The sequence below is a fragment of the Chiloscyllium plagiosum genome, unplaced genomic scaffold (genome assembly GCF_037043375.1).
Source record: "Chiloscyllium plagiosum isolate Xiang-an unplaced genomic scaffold, Cpla_swu_hap1 HiC_scaffold_12, whole genome shotgun sequence".
NCBI classification, from domain to species: domain Eukaryota; kingdom Metazoa; phylum Chordata; class Chondrichthyes; order Orectolobiformes; family Hemiscylliidae; genus Chiloscyllium; species Chiloscyllium plagiosum.
In genome coordinates this window covers 87,277,502-87,303,304 of record NW_028270150.1, presented here as the reverse complement: position 1 = coordinate 87,303,304, position 25,803 = coordinate 87,277,502, and the positions used below count along the sequence as shown (strand labels likewise).

General features: G+C 42.1%; 1 protein-coding gene across 3 annotated transcripts; it reads right to left on the bottom strand.

Moving 5' to 3' along the window:
- LOC122554949 (dnaJ homolog subfamily C member 15-like) lies at positions 1-24,424 on the bottom strand. 3 transcript variants are annotated; one of them, XM_087993021.1, is made up of 7 exons: positions 24,291-24,424; positions 15,465-15,516; positions 12,682-12,755; positions 9,420-9,496; positions 6,035-6,105; positions 4,804-4,935; positions 1-369 (listed from the first exon to the last, which is right to left on the bottom strand). In XM_087993021.1, the coding sequence occupies exons 1-6, from the start codon at positions 24,333-24,335 to the stop codon at positions 4,844-4,846; spliced, it is 411 nt and encodes a 136-aa protein (XP_087849147.1). In that variant the 5' UTR covers positions 24,336-24,424; the 3' UTR covers positions 1-369; positions 4,804-4,843. The 3 variants fall into 3 exon arrangements, with proteins under 3 accessions (XP_087849147.1, XP_087849148.1, XP_087849149.1); XM_087993022.1 differs by lacking the exon at positions 4,804-4,935 and having other exon boundaries at positions 24,291-24,403; XM_087993023.1 differs by lacking the exons at positions 1-369; positions 4,804-4,935 and adding an exon at positions 698-4,181 and having other exon boundaries at positions 24,291-24,415.
- Between the last annotated feature and the right edge of the window lie 1,379 nt (positions 24,425-25,803).

Sequence of the window (25,803 nt, the reverse complement as noted above, 5' to 3'; positions counted from 1 at the left end):
TTGCATTCAAAGAATAAAATCTATTTATCACGCAAACATCATTGGAGTGTAAATCTCACACTCATTTGATAATGTGTTTAAATTAAGCTTCACTCCTGTAAACTAAATTCTGCAAAGTTCTTATTCGTCTTGTATGAAAGAAAAACTCACTTTCTCACTCCAAATCCAATTTTCATCAACACATTTCAACTGTAATGTTTATAACTATATTAGAGCATAAGTGAGAACAATCTTATTCAAAAGGTATAATATTTTACTGCTAAATTGTATACAATAAAACAATAACAGTCATGAGAAATCATTTCTTGCTGGAAGAATCCAGTAGATCTTTTGCTTCATTGATCTTTGCAGCCAGGTATGGTGATCCTCCTAAAATTATAGGGACATAAATGAGCTCTAGTTTAATTTAGAATTGCAAGGTTCTCTGGCTTCTTAACGGTTTTCAAGTTCTGACTCTTGTTCTATTTGCAATAGTGCTCAGCAATAATTAGGGAGAAAGTGAGGTCTGCAGATGCTGGAGATCAGAGCTGAAAATGTGTTGCTGGAAAAGCGCAGCAGGTCAGGCAGCATCCAGGGAACAGGAGAATCGACGTTTCGGGCATAAGCCCTTCTTCAGGATTCCTGAAGAAGGGCTTATGCCTGAAACGTCGATTCTCCTGTTCCCTGGATGCTGCCTGACCTGCTGCGCTTTTCCAGCAACACATTTTCAGCTCAGCAATAATTAAACAATGCAGTTACCCGATAAAACATTGGTGTACAATATCCAGCATTTTAAAAAAAGATTCCACTTACACAATCAGAAGTTGACAGAATAAGTGACAATTCAAACCATCATGACTGTACTAGCTTTTGAAAGGACTATCCAATTCACATGTCTGCTCATTCACATAACACCAGAAATATTTCCATTTCAAACAAAGGAAGTTGTGGTTCAGTAGCACAGAAGATCTGTGTTCAAATTCCACTTGTCTGAGAGGTATATTAACATGCCTGAAAAAGTTCATTTAAAAACATTTATATCCAATACCCTTTGAAAGTCAAAATCTGCTCCCATTGTCCATTCCGGCAGTGCTTCTCAGATCATAACTAGGAGCATTAAAAATTAAACTATTTTTGACTGTACACTTACAGCACCTAGATTTCACTAATTTGATTTGATTAGAAATAATAATATTTACCTTCTACCATTCCCTCAAGAAAGGGTGCACAAGTAGATGTGCAGGGCTGAGAACCTGAGCTTTATATTGTTTCACACTCTGGTTATGTTGTAACACAGCAGCTCCCAAATAGTGGATTACAACCTCAATTGAGGGACTGATTATGTCTGTCCAGGGTGGGCATGTGGGTTGGTTTGCTGCTGAAATCCTCAGGATAAAATTAGAAGATTATTTGACTTGTCTCACATCAACGCCAATGACTTTAAAATGTCTATAGGAAAGCTTGGTGAGATGGTATGGGAGTTGCTAAACCCAAGTGTAAATGTTAATAATATCTGCTTCTTACAAGGTCAGTGAAAAGAAGTGGCTCAGATGAGGTAATAGACTGATAAGCACATAAAATAATAATGTCTTTACTTGCTACTAAACAAAATTTCATGATGTATATGTTGATCCATAATATGCAAACAATAATTATCTACTGAATGTTACTATGCTACTTTGGTTTTGTTGCTTGGCCTTTTAGGCATCAAGGGTCAAGTTAACTTTCAAGTGTTGAAAAGGGATAAAATTGAAAATTAAGAAATTAATTCTACAGCATTATCACTTCCAGTTTTAAATGTCTAATTCTCCAGTCAAATCTCCATTTTGACAGCAATTAATTTGAACATTAAATGCAAGCATTGTGCCCTCCATTGATCAAGCCTGACTTACCCCACAAGTGAACAATCACTTCACCAACAATGTTTAAGTTATACTGTGACCACACTTTACATAACAATTATTTTTGAAAAAAATGACCTTCGTTAAAAGTGATTTCAATACATTCTTAACTGACTAATTTGAAAATTAATCAAAATTCACTAAAGCAAAGTTTTATTCGCTGCAGATTAGTTGTTGAATATTTGTTACAAAAAGCCTCATTTAGTTCATTCATGAGTTATGCTTGTCAGAGTGGACCTCAGGAATACAAAGGGTGCAATCATTTTGATGAGGTTGTATTACAGGCCTCCCAACTGTCAGTGGGTGATAGAGGAACATACATGGAAAGTTTATGGAAAAATGTAATCATAGAATCCCTAGTGTGGAAACAGGCCCTTCCGCCCAACTCCACACCGACTCTCCAAAGAGTGTCACGCCCAAACCCATTCCCCATTACTGTAATTTACATTTACCCCTTTAACAATGCACCTAACCTACACATCCCTGAACACTATGGTCAATTTATCATTGCCAATTCACCTAAACTGCACATCTTTGGACTGTGGGAGGAAACCAGAGCACCTGGAGGAAATCCACATAGACACAGGGAGAACGTGCAAACTCCACAAAGACAGTTGCACAAGGCTGGAGTCAAAGCCGCATCCCTGGGGCTGTGAGACAGCAGTGCTAACCACTGAGCCACCGTAAAAACAACAGGATTACGGTGTTGGGTGATTTTGACTTCCTGTATACTGATTCGGACTCTATTAGTGCAGGAGTGTGCGCGTATATATATTGTGTGTGTCCAGGGTGGTTTTTTTTTTTTTAAACAAAATGTCAATAGTCCAATGTCAATAGGCTAGTGACCATACAAGGCCTGGTTTGGGGAATGAGCCTAACCAGATGCAGTTATGGACGCATGTTGTTTGTAGTGTGTTATATATATCATACATACACACACGCATATACATATATACATATGAAACTTGCTTGGAGGAAAATATAGGTGGCCTGATTAGTAAATTTGCAGATGACACAAATGTTGGGGGAGCTACATATAGTCAGGAGGATTGCCAAAGGATATAGCAGGATATATAGGTTAAGGATTTGGGCAGAGAAACGACAGATGCAGTGTAATCGGGACAAATGCAAGGTCAGTGCATTTTGGGAGATCCAATGCAGGAGGGAATTATACAGTAAATGGCAGAACCTTTAGTAGCATCAATATACAGAGAGACCTAGGTTTAGAGGTCAACAGTTCTCTGAAATTCGCAACAAAAGTAGATAAGAAGAAATGTAGCATGCTTTCCTTCATCAGTCGGGGGCCCAGAGCGTAGAAATTGGCATGTCATATTGCAGCTAAAGAGATCCTTAGTTACGCCACATTTGGAATATTGTAGCATGATAGAAGCATAGACAGAATGGACAGTCAGTCATTTGTAAAAAATTCTATTACTAGAGGTCATAGGTTTAAGGGAAAAGGGGATACGTTTAAAGGAGATGAGTAAGACAGGTTTTCAAAAACAAAACAAAAAAGGTGTTATGTGCCTGGAATGCACTGCCAGAGGTAGTGGTGAGTCTGATGCAATAGCAACATTTAAGTCGCATCTTGTCAGATATATGACCAGGCAGAGACCCAGGCAGAGATTAGAGGGATTCAGACAGTATAGAGGCAAAAGGTTTTAGTTTAGAAAGACATCATGTGTCAGCACAGTCTTGGTGGGCAGAAGAGCCTGGTCTTGTGCTGTACTGTTCTTTGTTCTTTATTATTGGTTTTGATCACAATCGTAATAGCATAATATCCTTAAATGTCTTTTCATAATGAAATCATTATAATGCATGTTAATTGCTGAGAGAAAATATGACTGACCAAATGATTGCATTGTAATATTTGGTTATACCTCATCACTCTATAAACAGACCATTAAAAGTCAAATTTCAATAGCTATCTTCCCATTTTACAATCTACCCTTTTTTAAGACTACATGAATCCTGTATCATTTAAACTGCTTTACATCGGTGGTTACAGGAGCAGAGATACATAACATAAGTGGCACATTAATTCATAACATTCCTCTCCACCAGATATAACACCTAGACTAAACTCTAACCATTGATAATGATTTTTATTCAAGTACCAATATGTAAAAATCAGGCCCAAATCCAGGGATTAACAAGAGTACAGTTTAGACATGATAGCAAGTACACAGAAACTCACCCAACCCAAACGTGTAACGTATAAAAGCTACTCGTGAGGGCAAGCAGTATGTGAGGGACTGTTCAGTGTGAAGATGAATGGATGGTTTGATCCATGTTATGCTTCTATACTTCAATAGCATAAGAATACAGAAAAAACACTAATTGAGGGTAAGCAAGTCATTTAAATGGTCATACTTCATCAGCCATTATTATGGTTGTCTACTCCTGCTGAAACAATTACCGAGTTTACTTGCAAGGTGGCATGTGTACAAGACAACCCGACAAAGTAGGAATTAAAAAAACTGATTATTCTAATAAAAGATGAAGGTCAATACAGTACTCCAATCTGCCAGAGTCTCCACTCCATTTTGTCTGGGATCAGCTGTTTTGTTTTCACCCAACATATTCCAATGACTTCTTTTTCTGCAGGTTTGCCGATTTTTCATTTTCCTATCTCAGTCGGTGTTTCAGATTCCAAATCAATGTTAGGAGGCTATACCGAAAGAGTGACCATATTTGACTTTTGAAGGGTGAGAAACAAAACAGATGGATATTTTGGTATGATATTGGTCCATTACCTTTAGAGGAAGAGTTTTGATAAAAGGAGGTCAATTTGAAAGTTGGGAAGGTGAGCATAGGCTTTTAGTCTCAACATGAGTTTCAATGTAATGATGATGATTTTGGAGGAAAAAGATAAACATCAAGCTGCTTATTCAAAATGCCACTATTCAAGCTACATACTTACTTGGAATTTTCCTCAAAAGAAGTATCTTTAAAGATGTAATTCACCCCAAGGACAAAGGAGCATAATCATACAACTGCACCAAGCTATAGGATTTGTCATTTGGAGTCATTGAATCAAATTTAATGTAGAACCCTGAAAGATTCCAAGGAGAGTCCAGTTGGCATGAAAAAGGAATCTTAAAAGAGACCCTTGATTTTCTCAACCTCCACTCATGAGTGGTTAACCATTCCACACCTAACCTGGCCTTCTCAGAAATGACTGAAAGGAGGATTGGTATTGGTGAGATGGCATGCCAGTCAGCCAACAACAGGAAATATGGGAACAAAAACAAATTGCTGGAAAAACTCAACAGTTACAGCAGCATCTTTGGGCAGAAAGCAGTCAATGTTTCAAGTCCAGTGACCCTTCTTCAGAATTAGACTTTGGTCACTCTACTTGATACATTGGCTCTGCTTTCTGTCTGCAGATGCTACCAGACCTGCTGAGTTTCTGTTTATATTTCAGATTTCCAACACCTGCAGTTCTTTATTTTATTTTATTTTATTTTATTTCTGCTGATATTAGGTCCCAAAACCATTAGGCCTCAAATATCATATTCCGAATCAACAGAGAAAAAATTAGGACATTTACCAAATGGGCTATAAAACAGGATCCCGGAGGTGGAAAGATGTAAGGATGGTGATGTGGGTGGATTGACAAGAACAGCTGGAGAAATACAATTGGCTTGGAGGTAGTTACACAAGAGAAGAAGGGATGAGGCCTTGGGATTTTAACACATTTTTGAAAAACAAGAATTAGGCAGTCAAAGTAATTTAACAAGCACAAGGATAAATAATCTTAAGGAGTGCAAACCCAACCATCCAAATCAATGAACTGAGACATGGAAGGGCAACACTGACTTTCCACCATTGTGCTGGCAAGAGACTTTAAGACAGTATATCCATACCATTGAGGAATTAGAGAGAATTCTTCAGAGTTACTTTACTCAGGTTATCTCACTTAGTGTAGGATTTCAAATATTAACTTTTTACGCATTAAGACTCCTGATTAATCATTGCCTATAAACTTCTTGAAGTGACCGACAGGTGCTCACTCAATGCTGTAACCAATAACAAAAGAGAAATAAACGTTTAAAAGTTATGTGACTTTCCAGTCTAGATAATTAGAGTTACTCTCTAAGGAATTCAAACTGATCCATTTATTTGAAGTTTCCATTAAATATTATTCCTACCTCTGTCAGGATGATTCAAGAGCATAATTCTTTTATGGGCTTCTCCAACTTTTGTTCGAGAAGCTGATGAACTAAAAAGAGACACATCAATCTATACTCAACATTCATTCAAAACATCTCTCAAGGATAAAAGAAAAAGCTCCCACAATGGTAAACTGTATGAAATTTGAATCTAACCACTGAATCCACTCGACAAGCTGATCAATGTGTTTTCAGCGTTTTACCTTAAAATTCTGAATCCATCATTTAACATAATAGGTCACCATGTATTTATCACCAAGCACCCAGTCATTCATTTCAAGGAGAGTGAGCTGAAGTGTGGCCCAGATGTTCCCATTTTGCTTTATGAACTGGTGGAGATTGATAATACCTTTCCTGATTTGAGGACAAATTCTAGGTTAATACTTCAGCACAGTGCTGAGAGCACCAAACTTTTGGAATGAACCAATCTAACAATATGTGGCCCAAGTGGGAATGGTAAAGAATTTCAAGTGGTCAATTAGAATTCGACACTTAATGAAAGTTAAAAACTTCACAAGCACCCAAGTACTTACTGGCATCAAAATGCATTGAGATTTTGTAAAAAAATAACCTGCTGCTTTTATGAACATAGAACATAGAAAAGTACAGCACAGAACAGGCCCTTCAGCTCACAATGTTGTGCCGAGGATTAATCCTAATCTAAAATAAAATAACCTAACCTATGCATCCCTCCATTCACTGCTGTCCAATTGTATGTACAGCAGTCACTTAACTATCCCTAATGACTGCTTCCACCACCACCGCTGGCAACGCATTCCATGCATTCACAACTCTCTGCGTAAATAACCTACCTCTGTCATCTCCTCTATACCTTTCTCCTAACACCTTAAAACTATGACCCTTCATGGCCATCAATCCTGCCCTGGGGAAAAGTCTCTGGCTATCAACTTTATCTCTGCCTCTCATTACCTTGTACACCTCGATCAGGTCACCTTTCTTCTTCCTCCTCTCCACAGAGAAATGTCAGAGCTTAGTCAACTTCTCTTCATAAGACAAGCCCACCAGTCCAGGCAGCATCCTGCTAAACTTTCTTTGCCACCTCTCCAAAGCCTCCACATCTTTTCTATTATAGGGGTGACCAGAACTGGAAACAATATTCCAAGTGTGGTCTCACCATGGTTTTGTAGAGCTGCAGCAAAACCTTGCGGCTCTTAAAGTCAATCCCCTATTAATAAAAGTCAAAACACCATATGCTTTCTTGACAACCCTGTCTACCTGGGTGGCACTTTGAGCGATTGATGCATTTGAACACCAAGATCTCGTTGTTCTTCCAAACTGCCAAGCATCCTGTCCTTAATCCTATATTCAGCATTCAAGTTCGCCCTTCCAAAATGAATCACTTTGCATTTATCCAGGTTGAACTCCATCTGCCATTTCTCAGCCTACCGCTGCATCTTGTCAATGTCACGCTGCAGCCTGCAACAGCCGTCGATACTATCAACAGCACCTCCAACCTTTGTGTCATCTGCAAATTTACTAATCCACCCCTCAACCTCCTCATCCAAGATATTTAAAAAAACTAAAAGAGCAGAGGACCAAGATCAGAGCACTGTGGGACACCACTCACCACTGACCTCCAGGTAGAATACTTTCCATCTAAAACCACTCTCAGCTTTCTGTCAGCCAACCAATTCTGAATCCAGAGAGCCAAATCTCTCTGTATCCCATACCTCCTGATTTTATGAATGAGCCTACCATGGGGATCCTCATCAAATGCCTTGCTGAAGTCTATGTATACCACATCCACTGCTCGACCTTCACGAACCTGTCTCGGCACCTCCTCAAAGAACTCAATATGATTTGTGAGGCATGACCCTCCCCTTACAAAGCCATGCTGACTGCTTTTAATCACGCTATGCTTTTCCAAATAGTCCTAAGTCCGATCCCTCAGAATTCTCTCCAAAACCTTGCTGACCACAGACGTAAGACTGACTGGTCTGTAATTGCCTGGGATTTCCTATTCCTGTTTTTTAGAAGGGTAACAACAATCTCCTCCCCCAATCCTTGGGTATGGCTCCCATGGAGAGTGAGGAAGCAAAGGTCTTCGCCAGCGGTATAGCAACCTCCTTTCTCACTGCCCAGAGCAAACTAGGATAAATCTGGTCTGGACTTATCAATCTTAATAATTGCTAAACTTTCCAGCACATCAACTTCCTCAATCTCAGTCTGCTCAAGCTTTTTTCCCAGGTCCTCGAAGTTCTCATTCACAACAAGGTCCCTTTCCTTAATGAAAACCAAAGCAAAAAACTCATTTTCGGCTTCCCCTATCTGCTCAGACTCCACGCACAAGTTCCCTCCTGTATCCCTGATCGGTCCTACCTTCTCCCTGATCATTCTCTTATTCCTCATGTATGAGTAAAATGCCTTTGGGTTCTCCCTAATCCTTCCCGCCAAACATTTTTCATACCCCCTCCTGGCTCTCCTCAGTCCATTTCTGAGCTCCTTTCTGGTAAGCCTGTAATCCTCTAAAGCCGTGCGAGATCCTTGCTTCCTCCACCTTACATAAGCTGCCTTCTTCCTTTTGACAAAACGTTCCTCTGTTCTAGTCATCCAAGGCTCCTTAATCTTACACTTCTTTCCTGTCTCGGAGAACAAATTAATGCATCACTTGCAACAACTGCTCCTTAAACAGTTTCCACATGTCTTGTGCCCTTTCTGTGGAACAACTGCTCCCAAACTGGATTTGCCAATTAGTGTCCGATAGCGTCATAATTTCTTTTTCCCCAATTAAATAGCTCCCCATGGTAACTGGGGAGTTACCTTCTCCATGGCTATGGTTATGGTCACTGTCACCAAAGTGTTCTGACATCTGTCCTGGCTCATTGCTCAGCACCAAATCCAAAATGGCCTCTCCCCTCGTCGACCTGTCTACATTCTGAGTAAGGAAACCCTCCTGAACAGACCTGACAAAAACAGCTCCATCCAAACCATCGGCACTAAGGAGGTTCCAGTCAATATTGGGAAATTGAAGTCACCCATGAAAACAACCCTGCTACATATGCATTTATCCAAAATCTGCCAGCCTATGAGTTCTTTGATCTCTCTACTGCTATTAGGGGGTCTGTAAAAAAAAAACCCAGTGAGGTGGCTGCTCCCAACTTCCACCCTTACTGAAGTTTGGTTAGGACTAATTTATGTTACTTGCCATGAAGCAAACAGGGATAGGATACTTGCAGAGGCTCTTGATTTCCCACACTATCATCATGAACATTTATCATGATTCTACAGGATTGTTTTCCAAACCTACAGCAAGTAATCTGCAAATGTCTCTCTGAAATTGTAACACCTTAGCCAATGGGATTCCCAAAACAGCATCTACACATGAATGAGTGACAACACTTACCTGACACCTAATATAAGGGTGGCCTCACGCTTATTCATTTTTGCTTCAAATCCTCCTTTGTAATATGCTGGAAAGCTCTACAAGATAAAATGTCCCATAGTAACCCATCTGTTAATGATACATATATCTAGTAGAATATTTTGTTTGCTAAACTTATTTCTGTGATGCTGTATTTTGGAATTCTAGAAAAACATCTTTATTTATGGTCCGAGTTACCATTTTGAACCATTATTTGATCATTAAACACAAATTAAGTAACACAATAATTTAAGGATTGACAGGGCAAAGGAAGTAGCATCACAACAACCCCCAAGAAATTATTTCAGGATGGGTTTAATTGAGTTGCAATTGTGCTGCTAAGAAACTCCGTCTTATTAATGTAAAAATAAGAGTTGTATACAATGAAAGTTTCTATCTTTTTCCAATACTTTAAATATGCTTCTCAATCTAAAACTGCACCTAAACTGAGTGTAGGAGTGGCTTCTTCAGATTACCCCACATTATTTGTATGATAATCCAACCACTTCACAAGCAGAGTCTGCACTTTCCAAGTGTTCAGATCCCAACAGCTATTATGCTTGACTACTTGTTTACTGTCAGTAATTTCAAGTTCCTTGACATGTTTAAATGTTTTTTAGATTAGATTCCCTACAATGTGGAAACAGGCCCTTCAGCCCAACAAGTCCACACCGACCCTCCGAAGAGTAACCCACCCACACCCATTTCCATCTGACTAATGTGCCTAACACTATGGGCAATTTAGCATGGCCAATTCACCTGACCTGCACATCTTTAGACTGTGGGAGGAAACTGAAGAACGGAGGAAACCCATGCAGACACGGGGAGAATGTGCAAACTCCACACAGACAGTCACCCAGTGCTAACCACTGAGCCACCATGCCACCCCAAACATTTCCTCTTGTGCTTGCAAGTGCTTTAACATTTTTTTAATATCAAAAGGTACTACAGGAGAGATGTTGGTTGTTGTTGAATTTTTTTAGTAGTAAATCTGTGAGCATGAAACTTGTCAGATGTCTCATAGAAATGTTTCATCCATATCTACATAGATGATCTATCCATATCCTGAGTTGAGTGCTGGTTGTGATGACTGTTTCCTAACAGCAAAACCGTGTTTACACCTGCAGTACAAATCAACTGCAACAAAATTGGTTCATCTTTGTCTCGTGTGGATTTGGAAAGTCTTCATAACATACACTTTTTAAAAAAGATTTACTCTCAAGATTAAAAAAAACAAAGTGCTCGAGAAACTCAGTAGATCTGGCAATATCCGTAGAGAAAGAAACAAAATTAATATTTTGATCAATTATGACTCTTCTTTGGAACTGTTCAGAAAAGTCATATCAGACTCAAAAAGTTAACTTTGTTTCCCTCTCCTCAAATGCTGCCAGGCCTACTGTGTTTCCCCAGTACTTCCTGGTTTTATTTCAGATTTCCAGCATCCACAATACTTTGTCTTTTTTTTTATTCTTGGAGTTGAACATAAAAAATAGGAGCAGGAGCAATTCTGCCCCTCGAGCCTGCTCTATCACTAACGTGATCATGGCTGATTTCATCTCGGTCTCAACTCTATTTCCTTGTCCAATCTCCAGTACCCTTTAATGCATTTCTAATTTAAAAAGTCTCTCATTCTTAGAATTTATTTGGTGTCCCAGTGTCCACCACACTGAGGTAATGAATTCCACAGATTCCCAATCCTTTGAGAGAAGCAAGTCTCTGATTTAAATTTGCCACCCGTTAGCCTATGACAGCTCATTCCAGGTTGTCCCACAAGGCGAAAGGTCCACTCTACATCTAGTGTGTCAAGCGCCTTTAGCATTATTATATACCTCAATTAGATTTTTTCTCATCCTTTTGAACTCCAGCAAGTATAGGCCTAAACTGCTGAATCTCCTCCTCCTCTTAAGAAAAGCCTTTCAACTCCGAAAGTAGTCTAGGTGAATTTTCTCTGAACTGACTCCAATGAAATTACATCCTTGTTATATAAATGTGAGTAATGCTGCCAAGGCATTCTCTTGCTGAACTTACTTGCTCTGAAAGTTTGTAAAAATCTGGTTGGTTGATTATCGAGATTACTTTAGAAGACCTTAATGAAATATCTGAGTTTTTACAGCAATCCTCTTGTTTCAAGGCTTAAGATTCTAAATCCACTTTTTCCACAGATGATAAACATTTCTACCTCTCAGATTTTCTGAAAGAAGCAGCACGGTGACTCAGTGGCGAACACTACTGCCTCACAGCACCAGGGACCCGTGTTCGATTCCAGCTTCAGATGACTGTCTGTGCAGAGTTTGCACATTCTCCCTGTGTCTGTATGGGTTCCCTCCGGGTGCTCCAGTATCCTCTCATAATCCAAAGATGTGGCCATGCTAAATTGCCCATAGTGCTCGGGATGTGTAGGTTAGGTGCATTAGTCAGGGGTAAATATTGGATAATAGGGTAGAGGAATGGGTCTGGGTGCGTTACTCTTTGGAGGAACATTAACCCCTTTAACTTAGAGATGTCACAACATGGTGTGCTAACTCACAAGGTAACTTCCTTTATATTGCTTTGATTCACGTGAATTTACAAGAGTAGGTAATAAAGAAGCTATTTTAGTGTCAACAGTCTTCAAAGTACAGATTACCTAATAAGCCAACTCTTGCCATATAATTCAGATTCAAAGCACACTCGGGGCAACAAAGGATGATCATTTGACTTAGAAGGACATTCTCAGGTTATTGTAAAGAGCTTTACTGTCAATGAATTAATACTTGATTTACAGCTGCTTTTACAATTAAGGTAAAAACACAAACAGATTTGCAAATAGAGAAAAAATCCAAATGTCAAAACAAGCAACAGAATCATTGGTTGTGTGTGGGGCTGGCAGAGGAACAATTGTTGCTTCAGATACCTGAAGATTCTTTCTGCTATTCCTTAAAATGGCATGGAAATCAATGAGCTTAATACCTCTTCTGAAATACAGCACCTTTGACATCCAAGCACACTCTTGGCTTTCAGTTTAGTCAATGTACTCAAGTCTTAGAGCATCGTGAACACATGACTCTAAAATACAAATGTTACCATGGAGCCACAAAGCCACCCAAATTCTTGACAGAAAACCCCTCCCAAAAGTAATTTCATCAATTAGCATGCTTAGTATACAAGCTGTTCTGCACCCCAAAAATATGAGACATGCATAAAGTGATCAAATATCCAAGTATAATATTTTTGAAAAGTCAAGCACTGCTATTAGCACACCTACAGGACTAGGGATTCTTCTTGCCGTTTCTACAATTATTTGTTGAAGAGGTTTCCACAATCGAAATGCATGGCGACCTAAAAACAAAAAGAAAAAATCAGGTATAATTCTCATTGCCTTTTCAGTATTCAAAACAATCCTTAATGGTTTTTGATACATAAAACAAGAAGTCATTCATCCTTTGAGCCTGGCCTATCATTCAATGAGATCATGGTTAAACTATATCCTGATTTTATCCACCTGCCAGAGCTCCATAATCTTTAGATTTTAGCTTAATATAGTTACTATTAATCTTAGATTATTTAAAACACATTAACTGAGCTAACATTTTCTGTTTTTTTATGGGAGAGAGTTTCCCACTTCTACCAAACAAAGAGTGAAGCAAGTTTCCTAATGCTCTTATGAAATAACTGGTTTCAATTTATGCTCTATTATCTTAGAAACCTTCACCTGTGGAAACAGTTTACTTCTACTTACCTCCAGTTCCTTTCAAAATTCTAAAAATCTGAATTAAGACATCCCTTTAGAATAATAGGTAAAGCAAGGCTAGTTTAGTTGATTGTTCTTTGTAATTTAACCATGGGCACTTCGTAACATTCTGTTGCACACCTGTGAAGATCAACATATACCTTCCATCATGATGCCATGAATTGTATAAAGTAGTCCAAATGTCACCTAACCAAGTTTTGCATAGCTGAGGGAAAACATTACTGACTTTATGTTAAAGTTATAATTCAAGTTAAAATTCATTTTAAGAGAATGTTAGCCTTATTTTCCATAACTAGCAACTATATTTTGTTTTTTTTTAAATATAGAATCCCTACAGCGTGGAGGCAGGCCAATTAGCCTATTGAATCCACACCGGTCCCCTGAAGAGCATCCCACCCAGTCCCAACACTCTACCCTATCCCTGTAATCCTGCATTTCCCATGGCTAATCCACTTAGCATGCACACCGCAGCTGGAATCGAACCTGAGTACCTAGCACTGTAAGGCAGAAAGGCTAACCAATGAGCAATTCTGCCATTTGTGCATGTAGATGTCTCAACATCTTTGAAACTACATAGTTTCTAGCTTTTCAACATTTAAAAAAGAAATCTTTTTCTGGTTCAACATTGATGACCTCACTATCGACACTGAAATTCTTCAGCCATTGTTTTGCCTTATCACTTAATCAAGAGATGACTTTGTAATTTCACACCAACAGCTAAGCTACTGATGATTTATTCCATTCAGCTGCTACATTAGATCAAAACCACAAATAAAACAACAATTTTTGAACACATTGTATTAGGTTTTCACCTGTAATCAACTACATTGATTCTAGATCAAAATACCTGTTGTAGAGAGGTGACATTTACATAGATTTCTTTATGTCTTTTTCATACATATCCATATGAGGAATGGTTTACAACCCTTCCAATAGATTCTACCATAAGATAACACTCAGCACAGCAAGCTTCTACCGTTGGTTATGTCTCCAGGTAATGACACTGAAGAATATTTAGGCGGCTCCTTTGCATCTTGTGCATGTCAAGACACAGGATGTCATTGCTGGAAAAGAATGACTTCCCACTTAGACACTCAATGTTAACATTGTGCATTCCCAGATACATGATTTGCACAGATTCTGCTATGTGACTTAATTTCAATTTCAGGAAAGGAACTCCTGTTTATGCAAACATGATAGTTCTTTCCATCCAATAGCCTCAGTGAGGGTGCCACACAAGGGAACTAGTTACTGGATTCTGACTGGCTAAACATATCTCAGAGTATTACAGCCAGAAGGCACTCAGTATAGGAGTTCATGTTGCGGCTGTACAAGACATTGGTTCAGCCACTTTTGGAATATTGTGTGTAATTCTAGTCTCCTGCCTATCGAAAGGATGTTGTGAAACTTGAAAGGGTTAGAAAAGCTTTACAAGGATGTTGCCAGGATTGGAGGGTTTGAGTTATGGGGAGAGGCTGAACAGGCTGGGACTGTTTTCCCTGGAGCATCGGAGGCCAAAGGGTGACATTATAGAGGTTTATAACATCAAGAGGGGCATGGCTAGGGTAAATAGACAAGGTTTTTTTTCCCCATGTTGGGAGAGTCCAGAACTAGAGGGCATAGGTTTAGGGTGAGAGGGGAAAGATTTAAATTAAAATATGAAAGGGTTTGGAGGGATATGGGCCAAGTGCTGGCAAATGGGATGAGATTCATATACCCATCCTATTGCCTTTTAAATGCTGCAATTGTAGCAGTCTCTACCACTTCCTCTGGCAGCTCATTCCACACACACGCACCACCCTTTGCAAGAAAAAGTTGTCCCTTTGGCTTCTTGTAAATCTTTGACATTTTGATCTCAATGCAGAGAAGCTCCTCATTCCTGATCTCTTGACTTTTTCAACTTTTACAATAATGCCCATGTTGATCAGTCCCTAATAAGATTCTGTCTATCATTTATGCTAACACTGCAGTACCATAATAAGGGTATGCTGTCAGGAGTCGGTGACTTCAAGATGAAATGTTAAGCCAAAGCTTCATCTGCACTTTCAACATGAAAGTAAAAGAAATTCGGAAGCATTCTCCCCAATGCTTTGTCTAACATTTTTCAGTCTCAAAACACACAATCTGGGTATTTTCTCATTTTTGAATGGAGCATGTTTCTTAAATGAATTAACTATAAAGCATTTCAGAAGTCTCAAAGCATTATATGAATGAAAGTTTTGTTTCTTTTTGAACAGATGAAGGTCCATAATAGTTTATGAAGAAGTGCAGAAGCATGAAGTGAACTTTTGCTTTACCTGCAAAAGCTGCAGCTGCAACACCAAGTCCAACTGCTATAAGTGTTCTGCCCTGGGAAAGGAATGGAAAAATACAGTTTCAAACAGACATGCGAATAAAAAAGAGAAATACATTCAAGATTGAGAAAATAACCTCCTGCTCCTTTTTTTCCAGTGCCACACTTTTGACTCTGACCATCTGCAGTCCTCACTTTCTCCCAGTTGAGGTACTGGACAATTACAACATCCAATATGTTGACAGCAGTTGTCCAAATAATAAAAGGCAAAGTTGCTGCTCTCCTACCCCCTTACAGAGAGAGGATTGCGACTAGTTTAACTTAAGGGTCATCACATCTCAGGCAAGGGGAAAGATTAAAGAGAGTCCTTCGCAGTAACGAGAATTGAATCTACATGTTAGCACCACTCTGCGTCACAAACCCAACATGCAGGCAAATGAGCTAACCGAACCTCCTACCAAGCAATGAAGTACCGATGTATGATAAGAAGACATGGCTACTTCATTCATTGACATATTCTGTTAGCAACAAGATATATGGAGAAAGTGAGGACTGCAGATGCTGGAGATCAGAGCTGAAAAATGCGTTAGTGGAAAAGCGCAGACAGATCAGGCAGCATCCAAGGAGCAGGAGAATCGACATTTTGGGCATAAGCCCTTCTTCAGGAATGAGGAAGGTGTGCCAATCAGGCTAAGATAAAAGATAGGGAGGAGGGACTTGGGGGAGGGGCATTGGGAATGCGATAGGTGGAAGGAGGTTAAGGTGAGGGTAATAGGCCGGAGAGGTCGGGAAGAAGATTGCAGGTCAAGAAGGCGGTGCTGAGCCCTAGGGTTGGGACTGAGATAAGGTGGGGGGGGGGGGGGGGGTAATGAGGAAGTTGGAGAAATTTGCATTCATCCCTTGTGGTTGGAGGGTTCCTAGGCGGAAGATGAGGCGCTCTTCCTCTAGGCATCATGTTGCCATGGTCTGGCGATGGAGGAGGGATCCTTCCATATCCGTCACAAATTCACCTACACTTCCACACACATCATTTGCTCAGACCCCACCACCAAGGATATCTTTCCCTCCCCTCTCCTATCAACGTTCCGGAAAGACCACTCCCTCCGCAACTCCCTCGTCAGGTTCACATCCCCCCACCAACCCAACCTCCACTCCCGACACCTTCCCCTGCAACCGCAGGAAATGCAAAACGTGCGCCCATACCTCCCCCCTCACTTCCCTCTAAGGCCCCAAGGGATCCTTCCATATCCGTCACAAATTCACCTACACCTCCACACACATCATTTACTTCCATTTCTATCTCGGGCGACCAACTCAACACGGACATTTACTATAAATCGACTGACTCCCACAGCTACCTAGATTACACCTCCTCCCACCCTGCCCCTGTAAAAACGCCATCCCATATTCCCAATTCCTTCGCGTCCGCTGCATCTGCTCCCAGGAGGACCAATTCCAATACCGAACAACCCAGATGGCCTCCTTCTTCAAAGACCGCAATTTCCCCTCAGACGTGGTTGAAGATGCTCTCCACCACATCTCCTCCACTTCCCACTCCTCCGCCCTTGAACTCCGCCCCTCCAATTGCCACCAGGACAGAAGCCCACTGGTCCTCACCTACCACCCCACAAACCTCCAGATACATCACCTCATCTTTTGTCATTTCTGCCACCTCCAAACAGACCCCACCACCAAGGATATATTTCCCTCCCCACCCCTATCAGCATTCCGGAAAGACCACTCCCTCCGCCACTCCCTAGTCAGGTCCACACCCCCCACCAACCCAACCTCCACTCCCGGCACCTTCCCCTGCAACCACAAGAAATGCAAAACTTGCGCCCACACCTCCCCCCTCACTTCCCTCCAAGGGATCCTTCCATATCCATCACAAATTCACCTGCACCTCCACACACATCATTTACTGCATCCGCTGCAGCCGATGTGGCCTCCTCTACATTGGGGAGACAGGCCGCCTACTTGCGCAACATTTCGGAGAACACCTCTGGGACACCTGCACCAACCAACCCAACCGCCCCATGGCTGAACACTTTAACTCCCCCTCCCACTCTGCCAAGGACATGCAGGTCCTTGGCCTCCTCCATCGCCAGACCATGGCAACATGACGCGTGGAGGGAGAGCGCCTCATCTTCCACCTAGCAGAAGAGAGCAGACGATGAGGAAGGCAGAGAGCAGGCAGGTGCAATAGACACTGGGGGAAATACCTGCCAGGAACAAGTTGAATCTTTTGGAAAGAGTAGAGACAGATGACACTGCCAGTCCGAGAGGCGGCCAGGTCTGTCAATCAAACGTTGGCGTGGAAGCAGAGCGGAAGAGTCGGACATTGCACAGAGCTGTGGTAATAGGGGACTCCATAGTGAGAGGAACTGACCGGGGTTTTTGTGGCAGCAGACAGGACTTAAGGATGGTGCGTTGCCTTCCTGGTGCCAGGGTTAAAGACATCACAGACAGAGTGCAGGAGATCCTCAAGGACGAAGGTGAAGAGCCAGAGGTGGTGGTACATGTCGGCACAAATGATGTCGTGAAGAAGAGGAGGAACATGCTACAGCGGGACTTCGGAGAACTAGGAAGGAGGCTGAAAAGCAGGACGTCCAGAGTGGTCATCTCCGGTTTGCTTCCAGTTCCTCGGGCTGGTGAGGCCAGAAACAGGGAGATAATGGACTTGAATGTGTGGCTGGGGAACTGGTGCAGGAAGCAAGGATTTAAATTCTTGGATCACTGGGGTATGTTTTGTGGTAAGCATAAATTATCCAAGACAGACGGTTTGCACCTTGATAGGTTAGGGACCAGCATTCTGGCAGGCAGGTTTGCTACTGCAACACAGCTGCGTTTAAACTAAGTAGCGGGGGGGGAGGGGACAAACTGGATGTTTAAGAAGGAAATTGAAGGGAAAGTTAGAACAAGGGAAGTCAAGAAAGACAACTGTATCAATGAAGCAGAAAACTCAAAAAGGGATCATGCTGTAAGGTTGAGTGAAATAGGAGTTGATGGGAAGGGTGAGGGCAGTAACAAATTAAAAATACTATAGATGAATGCACGAAGCATTAGAAATAAGGTGGATGAGCTTGAGGCTCTTTTGGAAATTGGCAGATACGATATTGTGGGGATAACTGAGACGTGGCTTCAAGTGGACAAGGCCTGGGAAATGAATATTCAAGGCTACACGTGCTATTGTAAGGACAGACTGATGGGCAGAGGGGGTGGGGTGACCATGTTGGTAAGGGATGATATTCAGTCCCTTGCGTGGGGGGACCTAGAATCTGGGGATGTAGAGTCAGCATGGATAGAGCTGAGAAATTCTAAGGGTAAAAAGACCCTCTTGGGAGTTATCTATAGGCCCCAAACAGTAGTCTGGATGTCGGATGTAAGTTGAATCAGGAGCTGAAATTGGCCTGTCGCAAAGATGTCACTACAGTTGTTATGGGGGATTTCAACATGCAGGTAGACTGGGAGAATCAGGATGGTATTGGACCTCAAGAAAGAGACTTTGTGGAGTGCCTCCGAGATGGATTCAGCTGGTGCTGGAGCCGACCAGGGAGAAGGCAATTCTGGATCTGGTATTGTGCAACGAACCAGAATTGATCAAGGACCTCGAAGTGAAGGAGCCATTGGGAAGCAGTGACCATAATACAATAAGCTTCAATCTGCAATTTGAGATGGAGAGGGTACAATCGGAAGTGACAATATTTCAGTTGAATAAAGGGAACTATCGAGCTATGAGGGAGGAGCTGGCCAAAGTTCAATGGTGCAATACCTTAGCAGGGATGACAGTGGAGGAACAATGGCAGATATTTCTGTGTATAATGCAGAAGATGCAGGATCAGTTCATTCCAAAAAGGAAGATAGATCCTAGGAGGAGGCATGGGTGGCTGTGGAAGTTAAGAAACATATAAAGTTAAAAGAGAAAAAGTATAACATAGCAAAGATAAGTTGGAAAACTGAGTCTGGGAAGCTTTTAAAGAACAACAGAGGATTGCTAAGAAGGAAATACGCAAAGAAAAAATGAGGTACGAAGGTAAACTGGCCAAAAATATAAAGGAGAATAGTAAAAGCTTTTTTAGGTATGTGAAAGGCAAAAAAATGATTAAGACTAAAATTGGGCCCTTGAAGACAGAAACAGGGGAATATATTATGGGGAAAAAAGAAATGGCAGAAGAATTGAATTGGTACTTCAGATCTGTGTTCACTGGGGAAGACACAAGCAATCTCCCAGAGGTAACAGTGGCTGAATGACCTGAACTGAAGGGAATTTATATTTGCCAGGAATTGGTGTTGGAGAGACGGTTAGATCTGAAGGTTGATAAGTCCCCGGGGCCTGATGGTCTACATCCCAGGGTACTGAAGGAGATGGCTCAAGAAATCGTGGATGCGTTGGTGATTATTTTCAGAGTTCGATAGGTTCGGGATCAGTTCCTGCGGATTGGAGGATGGCTAATGTTGTACCACTTTTTAAGAAAGGTGGGAGAGAGAAAGCAGGAAATTATAGACCAGTTAGTCTGACTCAGTGCTGGAGTCTATTATAAAGGATGAAATTATGACATCTGGATAGTAGTAACAGGATAGATCAAAGTCAGCATGGATTTATGAAGGGGAAATCATGCTTGACTAATCTTCTTGAATTTTTTGAGGATGTAACTCTGAAGATGGACGAGGGAGATCCAGTAGATGTAGTGTACCCGGACTTTCAGAAAGCTTTTGATAAAGTCCCACACAGGAGGTTAGTGAGTAAAATTAGGGCACATGGTATTGGGGGCAAAGTACTAATTTGGATTTAAAATTGGTAGGCTGACAGGAAACAAAGAGTAGTGATAAACGGCTCCATTTCGGAATGGCAGGCAGTGACCAGTGGGGTACCGCAGGGATCAGTGCTGGGACCGCAGCTTTTTACAATATATATTAATGATATAGATGGTATTAGTAATAACATTAGCAAATTTGCTTATGATACTAAGCTGGGTGGCAGGGGGAAATGTGAGGAGGATGTTAGGAGATTACAGGGTGACCTGGACAGGTTAGGTGAGTGGTCAGATGTATGGCAGATACAGTTTAATGTGGATAAATGTATGGTTATCCACTTTGGTGGCAAGAACACGAAGGCAGATTACTACCTAAATGGAATCAATTTAGGTAAAGGGGCAGTACAAAGAGATCTGGGTGTTCTTGTACACCAGTCAATGAAGGTAAGCACGCAGGTACAGCAGGTAGTGAAGAAGGCTAAAAGCACGCTGGCCTTCATAACAAGATGGATTGAGTATAGAAGCAAAGAGATTCTTCTGCAGCTGTACAGGGCCCTGGTGAGACCACACCTGGAGTATTATGTGCAGTTCTGGTCTCCAAATTTGAGGAAAGACATTCTGGCTATTATGGGGGTGCAGCGTAGGTTCATGAGGTCAATTCCTGGAATGGTGGGACTACCTTACGCTGAAAGACTGGAGCGACTGGGCTTGTATACCCTTGAGTTCAGGGGACTGAGAGGGGATCTGATTGAGACATATAAGATTATTAAAAGATTGGACACTCTGGAGGCAGGAAACATGTTTCCGCCGATGGGTGAGTGCCGAACCAAAGGACACAGCTTAAAAATACGGGGTAGACCATTTAGGACAGAAGTGAGGAGAAACTTCTTCACTCAGAGAGTGGTGGCTGTGTGGAACGCTCTGTCCAGAGGGCAGTGGAGGCCCAGTCTCTGGATTCATTTAAGAAAGAGTTGGATAGAGCTCTCAAGGATAGTGGAATCAAGGGTTATGGAGATAAGGCAGGAACAGGATACTGATTAAGGATGATCAGCCATGATCATATTGAATGGTGGTGCAGGCTCGAAGGGCAGAATGGCCTACTCCTGCACCTATTGTCTTGGAAGCCTCCAACCACAAGGGATGAATGCAGATTTCTCCAGCTTCTTCATTTCCCCTCCCCCCACCTTTTCTCAGTCCCAACCCTCGGACTAAGCACCGCCTTCTCGACCTGCAATCTTCTTCCTGACCTCTCCGCCCCCACCCCCTCTCCGGCCTATCACCCTCACCTTAACCTCCTTCCACCTATCGCATTCCCAACGCCCCTCCCCCAAGTCCCTCCTCCCTACCTTTTATCTTAGCCTGCATGGCACACTTTCCTCATTCCTGATGAAGGGCTTATGCCCGAAATGTCGATGCTCCTGCTCCTTGGATGCTGCCTGACCTGCTGTGCTTTTCCAGCATCACACTCTTGACTCTAATCTCCAATATCTATAGTCCTCACTTTCCCCTTCTGGAGATAAGACTAGTTTTGGTTCATTTCACATGGAAATGTTTGTGGATAGTATAACTAGAAACAGTGGCTGTTCCAGAATGCCAAAATAAGCCAAAGGGTACTAGCGAGTACACACACATTAAAATTATGAAAACCTACTGACAATGGTGAAGTCAACAATGGCTCTTCCCATGAATCTTAACCACCAATCCCAATGCCATAGTTTCAACTACCAACTCATAGCTAACCAATAACCATAATCACAATCCAGAGTTCTATCCAATAGCTTTTACAAAAAAAAAAGTGTTGTAAGCAATGTGGACATTGTTGGTATGGTCAACATTTACTGTCCATTCCTAATTGTCCTGGAGAAGGTGTTAGTGAGCCAAATTGCTGAATCACAGCAGTCATATGTATGGACATCCAGTAAAGAGGGAAGTCCATGATTTTGATCCAATAATAGTAAAGGAATGATTATATAGATCCATGTGTCTGGCTTGGAGGGGAGCTTGTATGTAGCAACGTTCTCATGTATCTGCTGCCCTTGAACTTCAAGGTGAAACTGGTCACAATTTGCAAAGTGCTATCAAAGGTGCCTTGCTGAGTTGTTACATGCACCTTGCAAGTGATACACACTGCTGCCACTGTGTGGTGAAGGGAGTGAATGAAGGTAACGGGTGCCAATTCTGCACAAGTTGATTATAAAATATCCCCTCCTCACTTTTTTTGATGCTAGCATTGCCCTCAACAGGCTTTGTTTGTAAATATACAATTTGGCCATATGGATGTTTTCCTGGTGGAAGAGAATAAAATATACTCAGAGGAACTGGAGCTCCATGCCACAGTTTCCATATCTTTGAGCCAAGAGACCCAGGTTCAAGTCACACCTGTCTCAGGTACCTGTTGCAACATGTCTGAAACATGTTGATTAAAGATATCTATCCAGAGCATCTGAGAGCAGTGGTAGTACATTTGGATTAGGAGGCCCGATTAGGTTCAGGTCTCATCTGCTACAAATGTGTGCAATCTCCGTCCAGAGGAATAGTTAAAGTGATGTCATGGGTTGAGACGGTGAACTCCACCAACAATCTTGTGTGCAAGGGATGACTCCAACGAATAGAAAATTTTCTTCCTAATTCTCACTGATTGCAGTTTTGCTAAGGTGCCTTTCATACCAAGGGCAATCACTTTCATTTGATGTTAAACTCAGCTTTTATGTATATGTTTGAGTCAAGTTTCATTGAGGTCAGGAGCAGAATGATCCTGGCAGAAATTAACATGAACATTAGTGAGCAGGTTATTGCTGAACAAGTGCCACTGAATAGCATTCCAATGGTCCATTCCATTACTTTGTTGATGATCGAGTGATTTTAAGATTTGTCCTGCTCTTTGTGCATAGGATATATCTTGGTAATTTTCCACATTGCCAAATAATAACTATACTGTTATAGCTTGGCTAGGGATGTGGTTAAATCTGGAGAACGTCTTTAATATTAAACACAGAATGGAGAAATTCAGGAGGTCTAGCACTAACTGTGGAGAAAGAGAGAGAGAGACAGACAGACAGACAGAGTTAATGTTTAGAGTCCAGTAGAGTGACTGAAGTAGTTTTTCAATTTTGAAGAGTCAAATCAGCCTCGAAACATTAACTTTGATTGTCTTACCACAGATGCTGCCAGATCTCCTGAGTCTTAGAGGTCAGCAGCACTAAGAAAGGTCCTTTGCCCATTGAGTCTACACCAGTTAAAAACAAACATCTAACTCTTCTAATCCTATTTCCAGCATGTGTTTTATGACCTTGTTTGCTTTGGCACGGCATCTACCATCCCTACACACAGTGAGTTTCAGATCTGCAACAGCGTCTTGGCGATAAAAAAAATTCTCAGATCCCCTCTAAATCTCCCGCCCCATAACTTAAATCTACGCCACTTGTCATAATACCTTCAACCAAGGAGAAAGGTTTCTTCCCGTCTACCCTGTCTATGCTCCTCGTTATTTTATACATCGCAGTCACTTACCCCCCACCAGCCTCTTCCCCTCCGAGGGAAACACCACCAGACGATTCAATCTTTCTTCATAACCAGAACTCTCCAACCCAGGCAATATCCTGCTAAATCTCCCCTGCATCCGCTTCAGTGCAATCACATCTGTCCTATAATTTGAAATCCAGAACACGCATACAAAGCTCTTGTGGTCTAACCAACGTTTTATACAGTTCTAGCATAACTTCTCTTAAGGTCTATGTCGTGACTAATAGAGGCTGGTATCCCACATGCCTTCTTAATCACTTAATCTGCTATCTTAAGGTAAAGGGGTCAAAAGGTGTCAGGGAGAAAGCAGAACAGGATACTGTGCTGGATATTCAGCCATACCCATATTGAACAGCTGCTAGTTCCTGTTTTCTATGTTTCTAAAGGATTCCCGGAAGCGGTTGTACATCCCATGAGCTCCAGAGCTTAACAGTCAGTTCAGTCACGCCGGCAAAGCCACCACAGAGTGAACCGCGGCGGCTGGACTATTACAGGGCCCCGCACTCCTCCTGCCCGACCGGCTGTGAACTCGCGTCCCTCTGCCTGACCCTTACCGAGTCACCGCCATCTCCTCTCTCCGACTGCCTCGCGCCGCTCATCGTTGTCAGGCACCGGCCAACCGCTCCGGCTTCTCACCACTGTACGGTGGCCCTGTGCCGCCTAAATCAGCGAGCGCGAAATTCGAAATCATTGCCACCCGAGTGTCGTTCTCACTAGATGGATATTTTCTCCGTCGCAAATGTCACAACCACCAGAAGAAGGAACAGCGCTCCTAAAGCGAGTGTTACCAATTAAACCTGTTGGTCTATAACCTGGTGTTGTAGGATTTTTTAAAATGCAAATTACATTTTGAAAGATGTGATCGAAAGTCTTGCCACTGAATTGTGCGCGCTCACGGCGTCACTTTCTTCTACTTTGTACTGGTGAAAATAATAAGGAGACTTGAGTGTTTGCACTTACAATAGTTACAACAATGCACTACAGTAACATATTCTAGATTAGTGGTGCTGGAAGAGCACAGCAGTTCAAGCAGCATTCGAAGAGTAGTAAAATCGACGTTTCGGGCAAAAGCCCTTCAGTAACATAACCAAAGCGTCTTTGTCAGCACCTTTCAAAATCCTGAATTTTACTACCTGACCGGATAAGGGCAGCCAGACGCATTGGGAAGACCACCAATTATTAGAAGTTTATTTCCGAATCTCACACAAGGTGCAAAAAATTTTCATCTTATCTGGTTTGACGTTTTCCATACGAAAACAGGATGTATGCTAACGGCAAAAACGATTTTAGGTAGAATTCCTAAAAGCTAGATGGGCAAACTGTCAAGGCCTATTCACAATTTATTTAAGATGTTTGGAACAACCTACAAATGTCTATTCATCTTGGTTGAAAATGTGTTGCTGGAAAAGCGCAGCAGGTCAAGCAGCATCCAGGGAACAGGAGAATCGACGTTATGCTGCCTGACCTGCTGCGCTTTTCCAGCAACACATTTTCAGCTCTGATCTCCAGCATCTGCAGATCTCACTTTCTCCTCAAAGATATTCATCTTGGTTGTCTAGTTGAAATTCTCCCTCCTCTCTTATCCCGAACGATTGAGATCAGCAGCCTATGCCCTGCCCCGCCTCTCCCATACACCTCCTCGTTTCCTCGTCAGCTCTGCACCCTTTTACACTGCCCCTCTGTTCACTCTCCTCTTCGCCTCTTCATTCCCTCCCTCTCCCACATTTCCGCCCCTTAAACCTCCCTCTGACCCTTCACCCTGAGCCCAAACACCCTTCCACCTGCCCTGCCTCCACACCTTTGCCCCACCCCTCCGTTGCCATACCGCGCCTTTTCACATCCACCTCCTCTTCACACCCACCTTCTCTCCATCCTTTGACCTTCCTCTCAACCCCACTTCCCCTTTGCTCCATCTCCTTTCCTGAACTTCTCTCTCTTCCGCTCTGCCCCATCCCCTCTCCTCCCCTCTGTCCCACCTCCTCTCCTGCCCTCTGCTCCACCCCCTCTGCCCCAGCTCCTCTCCTCCCCTCTGCCCCACCTCCTTTCCTCTCCTCTCTCTGCTCCACC